Raw genomic sequence first — 20,466 nt, 5'->3', positions numbered from 1 at the left:
AATGGGGCTGTTGCTGGTTTTTGGGTGAATGATGGTGGAGGTGGGGACAGGGAGGCAGTGGTCGTGGCGGAGGGAAGTACACGGAGTCAGAAGCCATTTAGAAGGTCGCCTTGACAAAGCTTCGTAATGTGGGAAGGGAGGGAGAAAGAAGGAATGGCTGAGTCGCTGGAGGGTGACACCGCCGGCTGAGACGGGGAAGAGTGGCAGAGAAGCCAGTTTGGGAGGTTGTTAACTTCGGTTTTGAATACCTTGAACTCTTTGAGATTCCTGACAAACCTGGGACCCACTGCATTTTCTCTCAGGGATTCCGATCCTTAGCAAACTGATCGCAGAGTAGGAAATACAGCTGGAGCTGAGCCAGACAGTTCTGGGCATAGAGCGCGGACTCGTCTCTCTCTTGAGGAGTCGGCTGTCTGGGCCACGTCCCCTCTCCAAGCTGCCGGCCTCCTTCCCCTTCTGAATCTGGTTCTCCAAGGCTCCTTCCCCTTCTGAATCTGGTTCTCCAGCTGTTGCTTCCTACCTGTGAGCCACCTGCACACTTCCAATCATTCCACCATTTGCTTAGACTTTCTAGAGCTGATTTCTGTTACAGCACCCCAGAAAAACATGAATCAGGAATAATTCTGAGGGGTAATGAAGGCAGCTTCAGGGAAGAGTAGGAGTTTACCAGGCTGAGAAACAACGGCACAGGATTCCAGGCAGGAGGTTCGGCAAAGGCAAGGGTGTGGATGTGCCTGCCTCCTTCAGGAATGGAGAGTGAAGCTGGGGCTCAGGGTTCTTGTGGGGGAGCGAAAGAGACTCAGAGAAGATCAGTTGGTCTGGAATGTGAGGGCCCAGCAGGTGGAGGTGGGCGTCTGAAACACCCTGCAGAGCCCAGGCCAAGAAGGATGGGCCCTCAGGGAGTCCAGAGACATCTGTCTGGTCTGCCCATACCCTTGTGCATCCGAAACTGGCTAACTGTTCATCAAATGTTTCCTTTATGTCCTGGGCACACAGCTAGACTACATTTCCCAGCCTCCCTTGCAGTATGAGTCCTGGCTGGTGGGATGTGGGTAGAAATGCTCTGTATCACTACCAGGCTGAGTCCATAAAAGCCCCCCATGAGTGAGCCCTCTCTCTCCTCCGTGTACTTGCGGGATGTTGATGTCCAAGGCAAATTGGGAGCTACCTGAGGAAGGTAGGACCTCTAACAGCCAAGTCTTTGAATAATGGCATGGAGCAGAGTCTTCCTCTCAGCCAAGTGAACAAGAATTAAACTTCTATTGGGTTAAGCCATTGAGATTTCAAGCTTTATCTGTTATGGCTACTAGCCTTAACTAATGCAGATCTGCACACCTCTGGGGTACTAATGCAGATTTGCATTTGGTGGGTGGTCACCAGAAGTTTATACCCTGGTTTGGCACTGTGTTTTCTTCTCTTATTTCAACCAAGAACAAATCAGATAAAAGAATTTTGACTGAATTTTAACATTAATTAAAAGCCAGCTTGTTGGAATCTCTGCTCACTGTTCTCCCAGGCCTGGGCAAGCTGATGTCTCCCAGAAGCCTACCAGATCCCAGACAGTTTCCCAGGGTAGGTCACGCAGGCACCAGAGAGGCAAAGGTCTGTGATGATACTTTTGGAAGCCCAGGAAAGCTCTGATACGGAATGTACCATTTTGTGAGCATAGATTTATTTTTATAAGCTTCTCACAGAGACTCAAAAGAGGTTAGAAGCCTCTGTCCTGGGAATCTTCTCATGTTCTCAGTGTTCTAACAACCTTCAAAGCTATTATCAGGAACCTAAATCTCCTTTCTTTCAATTTATATTTTCAAGAGTCTATGAGACATTTTCACAAATATTTCTTATAGGTATGTTAAACTCAACATTTAAAAATCTTATTTAATCACCCAGTCACCCAAATAGAAAACATGAATTATCTTCGAGGGCTCCCTAGCATCCTGAATCTCCATCCCTTAGTTTAAGTCCCGTCATTTCTCCCAACTCTGCCACCACCATGAGCAGTACCCTCTGCTAGGCCTTCTTGCTTGTATCCTGACTGCACCCGACTTTGTTCTAATATCATTCTGGTTAGCCAGAGTGATCCCATTAAAAATTTACAACAGGTTATGTCACCCTCTGCTCCAGCCCCGGCGGCTTCCCCCGCCATTTGGAGAACCCAGAGCCTGGCCTCCGAGGCCCTCGCTGCGCCGCCCCACCTCTCCCCTCCTGCTGCTCCCGACTCCACGCCAGCCACAGGCCCTCGGGTACTGTTCCTGCACCACGGCAGCTCCTCCCACCCCGAAGCATTGGCTGTTGCTGCCCCCTTGGCCAGGAATACCCCGCCCTCAGGTACATACATGGATTGCACCCTCATCTCCTGCTGGTCTGAGTCAAATGGCCCCCCTCAGGAAGGCCTGCCTCTGCCACCCTGTCTGAAATTGCCATCCACTCCTCCATTGCTCCCTCCCCTTACTTTTCTTCTTAGCACTTACTGCCCTCTGACTTACTATGTCATTTGCTCATTCTTCTTCGTTATTGCCTGTCTCCCTCACTAGACTCTAAGCCGCACAGGGAAGGATTGTTTTTGCCAGTTTTGTTCACTGCTGTATCCCAGAGCTTAGCACACTGTAGCACTTAGTAAGTATTTGCTAAATGGATTATTCAAGAGCCTGGATTCCCTGCCACCGGCTCCATCCCCTGATCCATGCTTGCCTCACTGAGTAGTGAATTCCCCGTGTGCAGGGGGTGCCTTGTTCACCACTGAATCCCCAGCACGGAGCCAAGTAGACAGTGGTTGCTCAATAAACACTGGTTAATAAGAGAAGGCCTGGGAGTGTATCTAATTCATGTCCGGTTCTCAGCGCCTAGCAGAGTAATGAGATGTAGATTCGTTTAGGCATGCAGCAATAGTAATCGAGTACCTGCTTAGACTTTCCATAATAACTTTTTGTTTACTCGTAGTATTATTTTAATCAAAAAGCCGACCCAAGGGAAGGAGCATCTGTTGCTCCAGATTATCCTGTGCGCCCTCGCACAGACATGACCACCTGGCACCCAGACCTCAGGCCTGGGACTGCAGCTCCTCCCTATGCCGAGGGCCTCTACAGAGCTGTGCTCCAGCCCAAGGGGGTGCAGAGGACATGTCCGTACACAGAGGGCCCCACTCTCCAGGAGACAAACAGAAATGGCCCCAGGGAACAGGTGGAGGTTCTGAAGCAAGAATTTATTCCAAGTGCGTATGTGGGTGTGGACAGCAGAGACCCACCTTTCAAAGCAGGTCAGAACCTCTCACAAATAGTCTCCAGCCCTAGACCTTCCCTTGCCACATCCCTGGCCTGAGGCCGGAGCAGGGGAAGGGCCTCCTAGTTCCCCCACCAAAAAACACAGGTACTTAAGGGCTAAAATAGAATTATACAGCCTTATTTTTATTAACATCTAGCAAGAAAAAAAAAAAAAAGAAGATCCCCTCCCTGCTGCAGCCCTACCTCCACCACTTGATCCCTCAGGGAGCAGCGCCTGCCCAGGGAGCACCTGCTTCCAGAGGTGCCCTTGGGGCCTGGGCACCTGTGCACGGCCACCGCTGTGCCTGCAAGTGGACCACAGGCCCCTTCCTCCACAATGTGGGGACAGAAGGGCAGCTGGCATTTCTCCAGCCCTCAGCTGTCAGCCTTGGGAACTTGGAAAAGATCAGCGATGTCCAGCAGAGCTTGGCGGATGTGGTTCCCAAAGCGCTGGGCATTCTGTGGGAGTCAAGAGCTCAGACCAACCTCCAGGTGAGCCCCCGCCCCTCTGTCCCCACAGGGAAGGATTCTTCCCCCGCCAGACATGCCCTGGGGGGCGACCCCTCCTCAGGCTGAGTGGGAGCAGGAGACACTCACTGTCTCTGAGCTTGAGAACTTGCTGGAGACGTGGAAGAAGATGGTGTTCTCACCCGCGATCATGTAGGAAACCCCGTAGCCGTCATTAGCTACCTGAGGGCAGCACAAGGGGTGAAGAAGAAGAGGTGAACTGAACCTTGAGGATCTGGAAGCCAAGCTGATGTTATCCTTGCTCTGCCCACAAGATTCACAGGAAGGGCCCATCCCCAGGAAACAGTATGAAAACAGAAGAGAAGACCCCACCTCAGGTTCCCTCCGGAGGCCCCCCTCACATTGGCAGGGGGTCTTTAGCTCCCCGACAAACTAGCCCACGTGAGTGTCTCAGTGGGAGATTGGACTCTCTCCATAAGCCCACTTCAGAGGGTACAGAAGCCCCAGGCAGGGTCACTTCAGCAGTGGGTGTCAACACGGGTGGGGTCCCAGCCACCTTTCTTGCTGGGGTCGACAGGTACCGATCCTGTTTGCAGGCAGGGCAGGTCCAGGGCTGTGCTCCTGCCTCTGGTCTGACCTCCTCGAGGCCCTGCACTCTCCCCTGACAGCCCGGCCCCTGGCCCTTCCCACCTGTCCACCGTCAAGGGCACTTACAGGGCCAAAGCCACCGCCAGCGCCCAGGTGATTGGGGTACTGGTTTGGGTCAAACATGCGGATCTGGAATTGAGCAGTCTGGCTGGTGGAGAGGCGCCAGGGTTCTGAGAGCACCTGCAACAGGGAGGCCCGGCAGTCAGGTGCCACGCACACCCGCGGACAGGTGCGTGAGCCTGGCACTGTCCTGGCTAAGGATGCAGAAGGGACAGGACGCAGGACCTTCCTGATTGCTCTCCACGGTCCCCTAGGCTATTCTCACCATCACAGCCTCTGCACAAAACCCTCCATCAGGGGACCTGCCTGTCCGTCCCCTGGCTCCGCCCCCCACCCCTCCTGCTGCCCCTCCCACACCCCACACCCCTGCCTCAGTGTCAGCGTCCGGGCACTGGAGGTTCCCTCCACCTGGACGCCCCGATTCGCCGGAGCCTCTGCCCTTCTCTCACGAGCGCTGCCACCACCTGACACATCGTGCTTGTCTGTCCCTCCCCCCTGGCGCCAACAGCAACTCTACGAGGGGGAGGCTGCTGCTTGGCGCCAGTCCACAGGCCTGGGTGCGGTGTGGGGCGGGAACACCGGCCCCAGCTGTCCAGACAGAAGACAGGCCGAGACCCACCGGGAGAGGGCCTGAGCACAGAGGACACGCCCATCGACACTGACCTCGGCCAGGAAAGGGGACTTGACCCCCAGGTACTTGGAGACCACGTAAAGGCAGAAGAGGTGCCTGTCAATCCCAGCCCCCGTCATGGCCAGGCGGTACATATTCTGGTGCTTCTCAGCAGCTTTCCGGAACAGATCTTGGAGGTCTGCTTTCTGGGGGCAGAAATGGAGCAGTGAAGAGTAGCCCTGACCCTCGAGCAGGCAGGAGGCCGAGCGGGCACGTCAGCACGAGGCCGTGGGGGGCTCACCAGGTGGCGCCCCTGCGCCATGGCCCGAACGAAGGCTGTGGACTCGCAAGTGCAGGAGCGTACGGTCTCCGTCCGTCCCTCCCGGAACATCCTGGTCATCGAGGCTTCGTAGGTCAGGCAGAGCCTGCCTCTGTCCTAGGGAACACAGAGGGGTGAATCTTGCAGGTGTGCCCTGGTGCCACCCCCGCCTGCTCGGTGGCCTGGGGCTCCTACCCGGAAGTGTGCCAGCTGCAGGGCGATCTGCACGAAGGCGTCAGGGCTGGTCCGGCACTTCTTGATGAGGCCTTTGCCAAAGGGCAAGAACTGGAAGCAGTACAATTCCACGTCGTCAGCCAGCGCCTTGGCCACCCGGTAGGAGCTCTCGATGACTGCCTGGCACTGCCGAGACACGGAGGGGTCAGCTGGGGCAGAGCTCTCCAGGAGGACTCCAGGGTCACGTCCAGGAGGCCTGAGGGTTAGCAACGGATGAAGGCAAGGCTGGGTAGGCCTCAGTATGCTTGACATCCTCAGGAGGAGGAGACGCAAAGGCCAAGCCAGGGGCATCAGCACAGATGCCTGGCTGGGCTTTGTCGGGGAGGAAGGCGCTGACAGGTGCTCCCCGGACACGAGCTCACACCTCATGACCTCCTCCAGCCCCGAAATGGTCCTGGGATCTCTATTCTCCCTGTAGCCAGTCTGGACCCTTCCCCTGAGGGTGGGGGTGGGGCTGGGGCAGAGGGGAGGGCCGCAGGGCATCTCAGACACTTGTCTCGCTCGCGCCCCCACCCCGGCCCTTCTCGGCCCCCACCTGCTCAGGAATGTCCCACTGCAGCCGCTGGGGGGGGGCCAGCACAGCGTTGGGTTTGCCCAGACAGTGCCCAGTCTCTGTGTAGCCCAGGTCGAAGCTGTCGGTGCCCAGGACAAACTGCAGGGGCAAGGTCAGGCTGAGAGGCCGTCCTTGCCCGGCTGCCCCCGTGCCCGCCCCGCCCCGCCCCTGCCCTGCGGGACCCCTCCCAGGGCCTGCTACCTCCCAGAGGTGCCCTATGATAGGGGCGTCTGCCCACGCGTGTTCTGTGTTGAGGCCCAGCTGGCCATTCTTGAAAGCGATGAGAGTGAAGGACTTGTCGAACCACCTGCAGCGGGAGGAGATGGGGCAGCGGTGCGGGGGCAGGGGGAGGAGCCCGGGGGTGGGTGGGGTGGGCCGTGCAGTGGAGCTGGGGGTGCGGTACCTGTTGTAGCAGCTGCCGTGCAGCAGGGCCTTGCCGTAGAGGCTGAGGCTGGCCTCGTCTTCGGGGTCATAGCGGTGAGACTCCTCATCCAGAGCCACAAAGAAAGCAGCGCGCTCGATGGCATCCAGGGCAGCCTTGTTCTTGCCGGAGCCGAAGAAGGCCTGGCGTACCTGAGCCCACTCCGCTCTGAGGGCGCGAGGGCAGAGTGAGCGGGGGGGCCCCTGTGGGCATGAGGGCACCTCCCAGGATCTGTGTCCCCCCCCTCCACACACCCCCATCTAGCCACCAGCAGTTAGAGGTCACAGCAGCTACCCTCCTGCCGTTACCACCAGCGCCCCTCACGGCCGCAGGTCCTGGTTTACGCAGAGGACGCTGGGGCCCACGCTCCTCCCTTGGTGAGGGCTCTGGCCGAGTTCCAGGGTGGCACACAGGACCCAACTCCTCTCCTCACGGCGCCTGAACCTGGGCCCCAATACCTTCCCCCTGCGGTGAGGGCCGCCAGTTTCTCCTCCCCAGGCTGGGGCGGGGAGGGGTCATCCAGGATCCTCTGGAACTGCATCTCCAGGTCCCGAGGCTTGAGCAGGCGGGAGCCCTCATAGAGCCACAACTTGAAGAAGCGGCCCTTGTGGTAGACAGCTACGTGCCTGCTGTCTGTGAGGTGCTGTAGCACATCTGGGGCAGAGGCCATGGGTGGGCTCAGGCGGGAAGGTAGGGAGCTCCTCCCTCCCCCCATGCCACTCAGGATGGCCCCCCAGCCTCACATCGGGTGACCGCATGGACCCTCCGCCTGGCCTCCCTGCCCCTTCCCTGGGCAGAATCTGCTGGCACCAAGCCAGGCCCCATGCCCTGAGCCTCCCTGTCTGTCATTTAATGCCAACCACAGTCCCATGAGGCATTTCACAGAAGAGGAAACCAAAGCTCTAGGAAATCCCACAGACTGTCCTGGCATCAGAAATGCGGGTGCTGCTTGGCGGCCCTGGGGGCCCTGGGCGAGCCCGCCCCTCCTCCCCTACAGGCTCCTTGAGCGGGGAGCTCCACTAGGTCTCCTGTTGCTCTTTGCGCGGGAGACTGCCTAACTGTGAGCCCCTGCAGGGGAGGGGCTCTGACCTGGGTCTCCCAGGGTCCCAGTACTAGCACCGTGCCTGTAAACAGCAGGTGTCTAGTATCGGCCACAAACTGACTATTTTTCGCAGTTACGTGGCCCTGAGACACTGAGGACGCTTGGTGACCAGCAGGCAGTAGGGCATCTGGCCATGGTGGGCCCACAGCTGGGAAGGAGCGGCCTCCGTCCTGTGGCCCCAGCGCGGGCGCCCAGCCACGGCCTAGTACCTGTGTCCTTCCCCGGGATCCGAGTGGTGTTGAACATCCTCTCCATCTGGTAGGAGCACATGGGCACGATGCCCAGCACCATCACCTAGGAGGAAGGCCCAGCACGGCTCAGACGCAGGCCTCCTCTCCCGGTCACGCCCTCACCCCCAACACAACTCACAGGCTTGATCTCTTCACGGTCCAGTTTATGGCGATACTTGATCATGGCGTGGACAATGTTTCCCAAGCGGGCTGCCTGCACGTCTGCGTTCTTGACAAGCACTAAGTCCTACAGGGAGAGAGCAGAGCCTGCAAGGAGGCTGCGACAGGTGTGCACAGTGGCATCTCTCTGTCTGGGGTGTCTTGCCCCCTTTACCCAGTCCATCCTGCACACCCTCTGAGAACCGAGTACAAGAGGTGAAATGCACAACTGATCAGATAACCCCCTGCCCTGGCTTCGACCTGAGCTGCTTTTCCAAACCCATGATATTTGTTGATGTTTTGTTTATTTTTCTTTGAGGAAGGAGTTCTGGCACTATAAAACAGCTTCAAATCTCTGGTCTAGACAAGTTGCATATAGGTTTCTGGAAAGACAGCTTTGTGGAGGAAGGGAATGCCAGCATGCTACTTGAAACGTGCTTTGGAAGTGGGAGAGCAAAGAGGTGCACAGGGCAGTGGCTGGGCAGCCTCTCCCAGCTGGCTGTGCACAGTCTTGTACTAGGAGCAGGAAAAGGGCCAGTCACGTGGGATAGGGATCGACAGTGACCCCCTGAGCTCTATGAGAAGCAGCTCTGGATCTGCTTAAGACACGTTTAAGGAAGTTTCCTGGTAATGGCATCAGGACGGCTGGGAAGCTGTGGCTGGAAAGCCAGCGAGGGAACAAGGAAGGAAGTGAGAGAGCCTGAGCTGGGCAGGACACTGAGCCTGAGGAACTCTGGGAGTGACAGTATCAGGCTATGGCGTCTACCGGGCTCTCCACATCCTCAGTATCCCCGTCGCCTGTGAGCTGCTTCCTGACTATGCTTCCAGGATATGACCACCCCGCATCTTCCCTCTCCTTCCGGCCTCACTTCAGAACCCCCACTTGCCTACAGAAACCACCACTAGGGCTCTGAACTGTCCTCCAGGTTCCTTGCCCTGAGGCCAGAGCCGGGGACAGAGCTGAGCACACAGGAGCCCGTGTGGCTCTAGCCCTTACCATGACATAATAGTTGCTGTTCACCATGAGGGGCGTCCTGCCTTTAAGGTAGACGTACTCTTCCCACCAGTCGCTCACCTGTGGGTGGGTGGGAGGTTGGAGCTGGGGCGGAGGAGGGTGGGGTGTGAGCAGCCAGGACACAGGGTGGGTGAGGGTAAGCCCAGGAGGTAGAACTCACATAATTGGTTGCCCACCATGACTTGAGCACCAGGTACTTCTGCAGCCTGGGGGCAGTCTTCTCCTGGAATTCCTTGGCCAGCATCTCCATTCGGTAATATTCCTTGTCATCCAATAAGTGTTTCACGGATTCTAGGTACTGTCCAGCCAAGTTATTGCCCGTGTGAGGGCCAGTCAGCAAGAGCTGCCTCTGTCCTGACCTTCTTCCAAGCCCAGCCCCATTGCTCCCTCTCAAGCCGACTCTTTGTAGGGGACAGTCCCTTATGTTTGGATAAGTCCTCTGAGTGCGGCCTGCCCTGCCCACTGGGATGTCTGACCCAGGCCCTCACCCGATGAATTGTGGCTGACACGCTGGGCACGGGCAACTTGGGCAGAGATGTCTGGAAGCTGTAGAGCATGGGCCGCCGGCCGGACAGAAGGCGGACACACATCTGGGGGTACAGAGTGGAGAATGCTGAGGGGGAAGCCGGGGGAAAGAATGGAAACTAGCAACCACTGGAGGGGCTGCCCCAGACCCTCAGAACCGGGACAAACCCCGCCAGGCACCAGTGACCCGCCTGACTGTCCCCTCCAGCTCAGAACCCAAAGTGAGGCCCTGGGGTCTCAAACCCGATGCCTGGACCCCTCCACCAGCTTCTGCTCACAGCCCAGACTTTGGTGAAGTGGCTGGTCTGGCCGTGCATCTCAAACATCCAACCGTGGTAGGAAAGCAGCAGTTTCAGGGTTTGGCGGAAGAAGAGGATGCCCATCATCCAGACCCCCGTGGAGAAGATGGCCACGCTGAGAAGTGTCCGGGTCTGTGGGGTCCGGTAGGGGCCACATCTATCAGAGAAGGGGAGAGGACTGCAGGGGGGTCCACTCGAGACCAACCTCAGGGAGATTCTGACCCTGCAGTCCCGATGTATGTGAGCCACCTTGGGGGAGACACTAAAGGAGGAAAAACTCCCTGGACACACTCACATCTGAGCCTCTGAGTGCATCACACGCAAAGTTACAGAAGTAGGGACTGAGATGGTGGTCGCCCCCGGGGAGGGCTGCCCCTATTACCTCCAATGGCTGTTGTCCTGTAACTGCCCAGCTCAGGAACCTTGGCCTTGGAGCCCACCCAGCCCTTTCTCATGGCCCCACTTCTTACCCCTCAGGAAGCCATCTCTGGATAAAACAGATAAGCCCCATGGAGATGTCCACGTTGCAGTAGGAGGAACCCAGTGTTGTCATGACGACGACCAGCCAGCTGGTGGGGCTGCCAGGGTACACACCCCTGAGGATGCCATTCTGTGGGCAGAAACAGGCATGCTCACAGAGCAAGGACTGGGGTAAGCAGGCGCCTATGAAGTCTTTGCCTGTTTTCACTTCTCCTTCACGTCTGGTGGCCCCCCCTCCACACTCCCACACCTGCAGCACCGGATTACTGTGTCCCACTGACGCTTCCTGCACACCCATCTCCTCTCCACGCCTTGAGCACCCCTCTGATTTCTGCACTGCTGGAGCCTGTCACTCCGTAGAGCTGCCAGCTGAGGTGGGGGTGGAGGACCTTGACAAAGGGCAGCAGCTGACACCTAGCCTCTGCCTCCCTGGAAGGCTCGATTCTGCACCTGCTGGAAGAGACCAGAACCACCTGCGCCCACCTTGATGCGGATCAGGCGTCTCTTCCAGGAGTTGATGCCAGACAGGTAGATGTGTTTCAGGGCCTCCCGACTGAGCCGGAAGTCGACCCCCTCTGGCGTCACCGTGAACTGGAAGGCCACAGCCTGGTGCGCTTCCGCCATCCTGTGGGTTGCTAGGCACCTGGGAGTTGCTGGGCACCTGGGAGGTGGCAGGAGGGTGTGCGGGCAGCTCTGCCGCCCGCGCCGAGGCCCCGCCCCCGGCCACTGGCTTCGCCCCCAGCCCGCCCCCCTCCCCTTCCGCCCTGGGTCGGCCACCCGCAGCGCCGAGGCTCCGCCCCCGGCCACTGGCCGCGCCCCCCTCCCCATCCGCCCTGGGTCGGCCACCCGCAGCGCCGAGGCCCCACCCCTGGCCCCCCAGCCTTGCCAACCGCCGCAGAACCTTCGCGCAATGGTGCGGGGATCGGAAGGGGGTCAGGGCCTTGAAAACGTCAGGAATCCCAGTGAAGGGCAGCCTCGGGGTGGGGGCTAGAGGGGCCCCGGAAGCGGAGTCGGTCTGGTCTGGAGTGAGGCGGGGGTCTGCGTACCCCCAGCACTGCCACGTGGGACCCTGGCACCAGCCTCTACCCCCCTCCCCCGCCCCCCTTGCCGGCTCAGAGCCCCGGGCCAGGCCGGCAGCCTAGAGCCACCCCCCAACTCCACTCACGGCTCGGGTGTGCTCCTGTCCGCTTGTGGGGACACTCTGGCCCGTGTCCCCACGTCCTTCAGGCCTGGCCACCTAAGTCCCGCCCTCACCGGGAACCTGACACCCACTCCCAAATTTGGGTTGAGAGAACAGCTGGGGGGGCAGCAACCAGAATCACCCCGGCTCCGTGGCGGGAATCAGGAGTGGGGGGGAGCCGGGTTTCTGCAAGCTGAAGATGGCTCAAAGGTCTGAGAGCCTGGGGCGCCCAACGGGTCTCACGTGAGGATGGTGGCATTAGAGCTAAAAATAGCCGAATGTAGGGAAAAGGTCACCAGTGTGTCAGCTGTGCCTCCTGTTCCCTGATCTCCAGGGCTCAGGGTTGGGCAGCCCCACCCCCGGGCCCTGTTTGTACCCCGTAACTCCCCACTGCCCGACCCACGTCCTCTGAGTATTTATCACTTCTAAGCTGGAGCCGGGGTGGGGGAGAGCAGAATGGACCCCTAACCACTTTCAAGCCCAGATCACCCAACAGCCACGCTTCTCAGGAGGGGAAACTGAGGCTCCTAGCAGTGGTCCCTTTGTCAATCTGTGTGCAATCCTTGGTTGGTACTTTCCGCCGCACCCAAGCAGGGTTAGGACGGTGTGAAGGAAGAAGCTAGTTTATTGTCTTAAGGTACACATCCCAGGGCTTCTGCCCACTTGCCTGCGGTGGGGACCTGCTCAAACTCGGGATGGGTGGGTGGGGGAGGTCAGCCTCCTGAACCCCAGTCTCACTCGGGCTCAGCCCAGTCCCCAGGGCCTCCCCTTTGTCCCTCCCTCCCTCCAAGGTCCTGCCCTGGAGGCTCCCGGAGAAATCCAAGGAGTTGGGAGGTGGAGAGTCAGGATGAGGAGTGGAAGCTGGTCAGCTGTCCCTTCTGCTGGAAGTAGAACTGGAACCGAGACTGGGCGTACTCCTAGGGAAGGAACCCCGCACACTGGTGAGAAGGCTTGGGACCAGCACCCCACACCCCCGAGTCTGCCCACAGATGGCCTAGAGGGTCCGAGGCCTCTGCTACTCCCCACCCCCACACCTAACTCACCGAACCTGGTTACTTACCAAGTAACCAAATTCTATAGTGGACATGGATGCCTGGAGGATGGACCAGAGACCCCAAAAGAAATGAGATGCCAGAGCATACCTGAGGGGGGCAGGAAAAGGGGGGTTCAGAGCACATTTGGCACTGCCTGAACCCCCTTCCCCAGGCTGGTCAAGCCCCAAAGCTCTAACTTCTCCCCTATCGTCCTAACCCCGACCCTGTCCTGACTCTTCCCACTCTCAAACTGTTCTTCCCCGTCAGCCTCAGACCCCATGCTCGTTTCCTGCCCCCAATTTGCACTGACACCTAACCTGCAGCCCAGTGAGTCTACCTGCCACATTGCCCCTTGCCTCTGCACCCTGCTCTACCCCTGCCCCACATGTCTTTCCTCACCGATTAGCCTCTGCCAGCAAATCTGCTTCCAGTTTCCTCTGCTCCTCTCGGGAGATGGTCTCACCTTTCTTTACCTCCGTCAGGTAGTGGCGAATAAAATGGAGCTGAGATCAAAAGACAAGAGTCAGGAAATGGGGAGACTGGGGAGCATTTCCCAGTTAACACCCTTGCTCGCTATTCCTTCCAGACTTCAACCTCCTTCTCCCTTCTAAGCCAGGTCCTGCTCCCCAGCTTCTGGCCCACATACCTGCTGTCCCCGGGTGGGGTAGTTTGCAGGCTGCGCTTTGTAGAAAGGCCACTCCTCATGAGTGTAATCGTAAACCCACTCACAAAAATGGTTCCCAATGTCAAAGCCCCTGAGGGAATAAGGTGGACACTCAATCCCCAAATACGCTGGGCAGCTGGGATGCAGAGATGAAGGCCTGGTCTGCTTTTCCACGGCACTGTGGGAACAGACCCATGGGAGGCCATCCTCTTACCCTCACCTGTAGTTATAACTGCTGTACTCGAAGTCGACCAGCATGAGGCCGTCAGCGTTTTCTGGCTCTGAGAGCAGTAAGATGTTCCCTGGAGGAATGTGGTGAGGCTCTGGTCACTGCAGGGTCCTCTGGCCCCCCTCACCTGAGGCTGGGAGACTCAGATGCCTTCTCCTACCTTCCTGGATGTCATTGTGGCAAAAGACCACTGGTGATGGGGTAGAGTCTAGCAACTTCCTGCAGGGGAACAGGGGCATGGGTCCTGAGCAGGAGTGACAAAAGGAGGGTCAGAGGCACCCGCATGGGCTAGGCCTTGACCCCAGCCTTCAGCAGATCCTGGGTAGGACCCCACTAGGTGCGTGGCACATCTCCTGTGCTCTTCTGTCCCCACCCCTCCACCCCCGCCCCATCCTGCCTGCCCTCACCTGAGGCTGCCCATCTCGTCCTGCAAGCTGTACATCTCCAGCAGGTTCATCTGGGGGAGGCCAGTGGGGGGTAGGTCCTGGATCTGCTTTAAATACCTGAAGCCCAAAGGATAGGATATACTCACTCTGCTATCCCTCTCCTCTACCCCAGGCCAGGCTGTCCTACCCGTTCGGTCACCGAATGACTTGTCTGGCAATCATTTGGAAGCCTGTTGCGTGAGAAACCATGCTAGACAGTGGGACACTTGATCCACTCAACTGGAGAGCTGGACAGAGCACTAGATGCATTCAGTCACAGCCCAGCGTAGTAACTGCCAACATGAGGGTTCAGCCTATGTGCAGGAGCCCTGAGGAGGCCCCCGACTCACCGCTCCATGGTCCCAAATAGCCAGTGGGGCTCCTTAGTGAAAGGCATTTCCATGCCATGGAACTGGGCCATCTTCGTGGCGATGGCTGCGGACAACACAGGCTCTCGAAGCTCATGCGTCTTCAGTGGCCGGCTCTGCACCCAGGAACCTATCAGGGTGGTGAAGGGGCTGGGGCAGGAGGGGGGAAGGGTGGGGCAATGGAGGTGGGGGAAGTCAGGGCTTGGGGAAAATTCCCTACCTGGGGTGAGGGATGTGAAGGCAGACATTGGGAAGGGGAATAGGGGCTGGGGAAGGAGATGCTTCGGGGAGGTCGGGGCCGGGCTCGTACTGGGATGTACTGTTCCAGCCGGCCCTCTGGAAAGACTCCGTAGAGCTGGGGCCCCAGTGACCGCTCTGCAAGGATGGCGAACATCACACTTTCAAGGACCAAGGAGTCCACTCCCTGAAGGAAAACAGACAGCGAAGGGACCACGGTCACAAGGGGCCAGAGGCAAAGTGGCGCTGACACACGCGAGGGTCTTCTTGCTCCTCCCACCACATCTGGGACTTCTTGTTCTATTGCCCGGGGGCTCCAGAGCGCAGGCATTAGTATCATAATGGACAAAATACTTAGCCCCTAAGGCTCAGTGTCCTCAACTGCTTAGTGGGGACCATACCTCCTGCCACACTTGGGTGAGAGGTCCTAAGGCCACTGCGGCCTTCACTCCCTCCTCACCTGCAGGATGGCCCCGTACAGCCGCAGCAGCACCTCCCGGGGCTCCTCGCCAACGCTGGACAGGTGGTCAGGCAGCGAGCAGCGGAAGAGCAGGTTACTGAGGCCTCCGCTGCAGACCCACAGCAGGGCGCGCTCAGCCCGCCATTCGCTCCACAGGCCCGGCGTCCAGCCCCCGCGCCCCGCACTCCCCCGTCGCTCCCGGCCCTGCCCCGCCCCCGGCCCCAGCCCAGGAACGCTGAGTGTCCCGAGGGCCCGAGCCTGAGCCTGACCCCGGCCCGCGCACAGGAGGGGCTGACCCCTGACCTCCCACCTCACGGGGTCAACCCTCAGCTCCTCCGGCCGTACTCGGCGCCAGGCCCCGCCCAAGTACTCCCGGCACCACTGGTAAGCTCGGCGCTCGGCGTCTCGCGACCGCGCCGAGCCGCGCCTCCGGTTCGGGGCCGCGTCGGGGCACATAGCCTGCCGCAAGCTGTCCTTGGCCAGGCGGCCTCCAACAGCCCCGCCTCCGGCCACATCTGTCCCCTCGGCCGCCATGGCTGGGGCTTGGCCCGGCCAACGCCCCGCCGCGCACAGACCCTTCGGGCGCGCTCGGCTCCTTCCGGCTGCGCTCGGCTCCGCTTCCGGCCAGCCTGCGCTGCTCCGGTCGTACTCGGGTCTCCTTGGCTCTATTCGGCTCTTTGCGGCGCCGCTCGGCCGTCTCGGAGACCCTCGTCCGGGTGCTAGTTCCGAAGGCTGTGCCCCGCCCCTGCTCAGAGCGAAGACCAATGGCCTCTCTCTCTTGGAGGGGCCGCTCGAAAGACAGTGCTGTTTGGACCGTAACCCGGAAGCAGGAAATGGCGCGGGCCAATCAGAAGCGTCCTGAGCGGTCGGGCCCACGGCGCAGTGGCGTGTCACGTGGGCGAACCACGTGGGCGGGTGGCGCGTACCGGGCTGAGAAGCCGGTCCGGCGCGTAAGGGCGGTGTTACCGGGAAAGTGCCCGTGAGGCGAGGTGGGCCTTCGTCAGGGTCTGGGAGCGGACAGGGCAGCGCGGGCAGCGGCGGCGGCAGCCCTTCACTGGACAGATTTGGCCCCCGGGGCAGTTGGGCAAGGAAGAGGGCCGTTGAATGAGTGTGGCGAGTCCTGAGTGTGGGGGAAAGGGAGAGAGTGTGGGGCACCTGGTAAGTGCCGAATAAACATTTGTGGATGCGTAACCTTAAATCCCTCCTCACCGCTGAGACTCCCTTGTCAGTTGAAGCCCGCCGCTATTGTTACCCTGCTTGAAACCACTGTCTTCATGTCCTGCTCCACTGCCCCTCTTGCCTCCAGACCTAAAATCAAGCCCAGGAGGAGAGGCTCACACCTTGGAGCAGGCACCTGGGGCTGCACCACGTCTCCTTGTCCCACCGCAGCAGTTTGAAATGCCTCCTTGCATTTCTTGTGCCCCATGCTGGAGTGGCGACCAGGAAGACCTGATCCACGGGGATCTGTGGCACTGTTGGACCATGGTGTTCTTTGGGGTGAAATAGATGGACAGCTGACCTGAGTGGTGTTTGATTTGAATAACGAGAAAGAAATCAAGAAATGGTGATCAGAAAGCGAATGTCAGTTACTGCAATGGGAAATCATGATCCCTCACTCTGTATTGAAGTCTGAGCCAGTTCTGAGACCTGGAGTCCACTGGTTGAAAGGGAGGCTTGGTCTCTTACAGAAAGGATCCTACAGTGCCACCATAAGTACATAAAAAAATATTCCTCTAACCCTTCCCCAAAGGGACCCAGCGCCTCCTAACAAAGTAACACATTTACTTTGGAAAAGAGACTATCCAGACCTTTCAAGGGCTGTTAGATAACAAGATCTGAGGTGACACGTGTGCCAGGGTACATGAAGCATCATGAGTCACTGGTTTGAGTAGAGGCTGTGGAAGTCAGATGATAAACAGAGTCCTGACCCAAGTCTTGAGGTCACTTCTCTGGTCCCAGTACATACCTGGGGTAATTATACCTAGCAGTGGGGCAAGCCTGTACATTGATCCCTGACCTGTGGAATAAGAGTCACGGTAGGAAGAGCGAAGTGGAAGCCTCTGGAACTCCCCCACCCTCTCCAATGCTGCATTCCGTGTGGGATTGCAGAGATTGCTTACTCTCAAAGACATAAATCCCTACTACGTCCCCTTCAATTCACCTGAATGGCCCCTGCAAAATCCAGATGGATTCAAGTAAATGATGGTGGACTACCACAAACTTAGCCAATTAGTATCGCTAATCACAGCAGCTGTGTCAGGTGAGGTATCTGTACTGGAACTGATTAATGCACCTCTGGCACCTGATAATGCAATTGATGTGGTGAACATTCCTTTCAATTTCCAGTAGTAAAGAGTAAGTTTCCAAAAGCAGTTCACTTTTATATGGCAAGGACAGCCAAGCATATACATTGTCTTACTTCAAGTCTGTTTTAAGTCATGCTTTCTGTCACAGTGTAATCGTTGAGACCTTGATCATCTGGACATTCTCCATAAAACTGATGAAATTATGCTAATTGGACACGGTGAGGAAGGAAGTGCCAAGTGCTCTGTCCCTGGTAAGACAATGCGTGTCAGAGGATGAGAGATAAACCCTCAGAAGTTCTGGAGCCTGTCATCAGTGAAGTTTCCAGGGGTGCAGTGTTGTAGGGCAAACCAGGCCATCACCTCTGAGATAAGGGCAAGTTACTGCATCTTGCATCCGTAACATGAAAAATGAGGCCTACCACTCCATGCACCTCTGGATTTTGGAGTCAGCATGTACCACACTTGGGAATACTGTTCTGACCCATTTTTCGGGTGGCTTGGAAGACTGCTGGTTTTGAATGGGTCCCAGAGCAAAGGAGGGCTCTGGTGAAGATCCACACTGGAGGATGGGTTCCCCTGTCTCTTAACAGAACCAATGGGTTATGGCTTATCTGTGGCAGATAGGGACCCTGTGAGGCACCTTTGGTAGGCTCCAACAGGAGATGTGGAATGCTCACCCAGAGGGTTCTGAAGCAAGACCATGCCAGCTACAGTGAAGAACTACTCACCACTTGAAAGCAGCGTCTGGCACACTATGGGGCCCAAGTAGAGACTGGGTGCCTGATTATGGGGCATCAAATGATCATGTGACCAAATCTGCCTGTCCTAAACTAGATACTGGCAAATCCACCAGGGTCAGTAGCAATTCACTGCCCAATGAAAAAGGTTTGGACCCCAGTCTGTCCAGAGAGTACTGGTCATTTATAGGAAGAGGTGGCTGTGCCCCGCACATCTCCCACCTTGTTGTACCAGTGCTTCTTAGCAGGCAGGAAGAAAAATTTAGGTCTGGTTCACAGATGGGTCAGCTTGATGTGTTGATGTGAGCTGAAAATGAAGTACTGCTGCACTACCATCCCATTTCAGGTGGCTCTGAAGGACGGTAATGAAGAGAATTCTTCCAGAGACCAGAGCTTTGAGCAGTACACTTGGATATTCACTTTGTAGGGAGGGAAGGGAGTGGACAGAATAGTGGCCTAAGGAAGGTGTGCACATAAACTTCTGGGTTGAGACAGATGTCTTGCTCGTTGGTCAGGGACCTGGAAAGAGCAAGAGGGGAATACTGGAGACAAGGAGGTCTGGGAAAGAAGATGGACCTATAGCACTGGCCACAAGTGTGTGTATCTTTGTGCCTCATGTTAATACCCACTGCAGAGGGGTCACTGGGTAACAAATTGGATGGATAGATGTCAGTCAGCTTCTGTCCTTGGCTACACTTGTGCTTGTAAGGTGAGGCCGTGAATGGAGTTGCCATGGTGGCAAGCTATGCCCACCAACACAGGCTCTTTCTTATCAAGGCTTATCTAATTATTACTGCCTATGAATTGCTGACCTGTTAGCAGTCTTAGTGCTGAGCTCCTGATATGGTACCATCCCTAGATGACTCAGTGACAGGTTCGTTACAGCAGATCCTTTCCACCCAGGAGAGAGATTGATTCATCTTTACTGGAATTGATACCTGCTCTGGATATGAGTTTGCCTTCCCTATCCACAAGGTCTTAGAGTAGCATTACTATCTAGCAGCCTAGAGAATGCTCGATTTACCAACACGGGATCATGTATAACATTACCTTGGACCAAGAAACTCATTTTACAGTGAAAAAGGTACAGCAACGTATAGATTGCTGTGGGCTGTACCGCTTCTGTGATACCCTGTATTACCTACGAGCAGCCTAGAGCTCTGCTGGATTAGACCCCCTGGTTCCCAGGTAGGGAACACTTCCACAAGGGAGCGTCCACTGATTCCAGGGAAGGACGCCTCCACTGAAGCAGAATCTGCAAATCCCACCAGGTCACTTTGAGCTCCTTGTGCTGGTGAACCAGCAGGCAAAGGAGGGGATAATAGATCCCGATTATTAGACGTAGATAGGGTTGCTGCTACTTAATGGGGCAATCAGGAGTTGGTCTAGCATGGAGGATTCGTCTGGTTCTGTCTGGTTGCTTCCATGCCAATTGATAAGAGCAGCCACAGCCTGCCAAGGGCTCAGACCCCTCAGGGATGGAGGTCTCGTAACCTGACCGGGAGAGCCATGTGGACCAGCTGAAATGCTGGCTGACAGTGAGGGAAACCTAGAATGGGCAGAGGAGAAGGGACATGACCAATATTAGTTACAGCCTCAGGAGCAGGTGTGGCAGTGGGGACTGTACTTGTTCTACCAGCACTCTTATATTAAGGCTTTTGTAAAGGTTGTGACCTTCGAGACCTCACCTCAAAGAATCATGGCAGCGTGGACTTCATGTGGTGCCTGCGTAGACTGTGGGATACAAGAGCTGGTGTCTTGAATGATGCCCTCAGCACACCTTTAATTGCAGTGGACTTACAGAGCTGCATCTCTGGCACCTGCTGTGTGTCTTTGAACTTCCTGCCCCAGGCCTTCTCCGACACCACAGGAGCCTACTTGGCCTGCTGACCAGCACAGCCTAGGTCTCTGGGGGGTACCCTCAGGGCCTGGAGACAGGAGTCAGTGGAGGAATGGTCGGACAATCCTAAGAGGTGTTCTGTACACTTCTCAGGAGGTCCTGCTGAAGTGAAGGCGTTGTTACCCAGAGCGGTAACCTAAGGAGCACAAGCCTATGTTTCGATTCTGCCTTTCCTGTCCCACTCTTTTCCTCCTTCATTTCTGTTTCAGGGAATCACTTCCTGAACAAACCACTTATACCCAAGTCTCTGGGTTTGGAATCACTGTCACTGTGCTGAAATGATGGTGTTGCCAGGGCTGCACTTCCTCGGAGGTTCTAAGGGAGAATCCGTTCCTTGTCTTTTCTGGTGGCTGCAAGCATTCCTGAGAATGTGGCTGCATCACTCCAATCTCTGCTCCATGGTCAACACTGCTCCCACCTCTTCTGTCTGTGTAATCTCCCTCTAGCTCTCTCTCTCTCTCTTTTTTTTTAATAAACTTATTTATTTATGGCTGCGTTGGGTCTTCGTTGCTGCGCGCGGGCTTTCTCTAGTTGCGGCGA

The 20,466-nt window shown here is 57.1% G+C and overlaps 2 protein-coding genes across 5 annotated transcripts; both read right to left on the bottom strand.

Annotated features, from left to right (window-relative positions):
• Nucleotides 1–3,386: 3,386 nt before the first annotated feature.
• Nucleotides 3,387–12,079, bottom strand: CPT1B (carnitine palmitoyltransferase 1B). 2 transcript variants are annotated; one of them, XM_061206245.1, is made up of 19 exons: nt 11,552–12,079; nt 10,870–11,047; nt 10,377–10,516; nt 9,886–10,063; nt 9,571–9,672; nt 9,243–9,380; nt 9,065–9,166; nt 8,048–8,155; nt 7,888–7,972; nt 7,035–7,230; nt 6,559–6,744; nt 6,357–6,462; nt 6,138–6,254; nt 5,564–5,728; nt 5,351–5,485; nt 5,103–5,255; nt 4,446–4,559; nt 3,861–3,953; nt 3,387–3,722 (listed from the first exon to the last, which is right to left on the bottom strand). In XM_061206245.1, the coding sequence occupies exons 2-19, from the start codon at nt 11,008–11,010 to the stop codon at nt 3,639–3,641; spliced, it is 2,343 nt and encodes a 780-aa protein (XP_061062228.1). In that variant the 5' UTR covers nt 11,011–11,047; nt 11,552–12,079; the 3' UTR covers nt 3,387–3,638. The 2 variants fall into 2 exon arrangements, with proteins under 2 accessions (XP_061062228.1, XP_061062229.1); XM_061206246.1 differs by having other exon boundaries at nt 9,065–9,142.
• Nucleotides 12,080–12,173: 94 nt separating this feature from the next.
• On the bottom strand, nt 12,174–15,743 carry CHKB (choline kinase beta). Of its 3 annotated transcripts, none has more exons than XM_061206247.1 (11): nt 15,294–15,740; nt 14,984–15,092; nt 14,507–14,710; nt 14,269–14,402; nt 13,901–13,996; nt 13,654–13,712; nt 13,485–13,566; nt 13,247–13,355; nt 13,000–13,103; nt 12,627–12,708; nt 12,174–12,483 (listed from the first exon to the last, which is right to left on the bottom strand). In XM_061206247.1, exons 1-11 carry the CDS (start codon nt 15,515–15,517, stop codon nt 12,409–12,411), a joined length of 1,278 nt encoding a protein of 425 aa, XP_061062230.1. In that variant the 5' UTR covers nt 15,518–15,740; the 3' UTR covers nt 12,174–12,408. The 3 variants fall into 3 exon arrangements, with proteins under 3 accessions (XP_061062230.1, XP_061062231.1, XP_061062232.1); XM_061206248.1 differs by having other exon boundaries at nt 14,597–14,710; XM_061206249.1 differs by lacking the exon at nt 12,627–12,708 and having other exon boundaries at nt 15,294–15,743.
• Nucleotides 15,744–20,466: the final 4,723 nt, after the last annotated feature.

This window comes from Eubalaena glacialis, chromosome 11, assembly GCF_028564815.1.
Source record: "Eubalaena glacialis isolate mEubGla1 chromosome 11, mEubGla1.1.hap2.+ XY, whole genome shotgun sequence".
NCBI classification, from domain to species: Eukaryota; Metazoa; Chordata; class Mammalia; order Artiodactyla; family Balaenidae; genus Eubalaena; species Eubalaena glacialis.
Note: the sequence above shows the minus strand (reverse complement) of the source record. Positions and strands in the feature narration are given on the sequence as shown.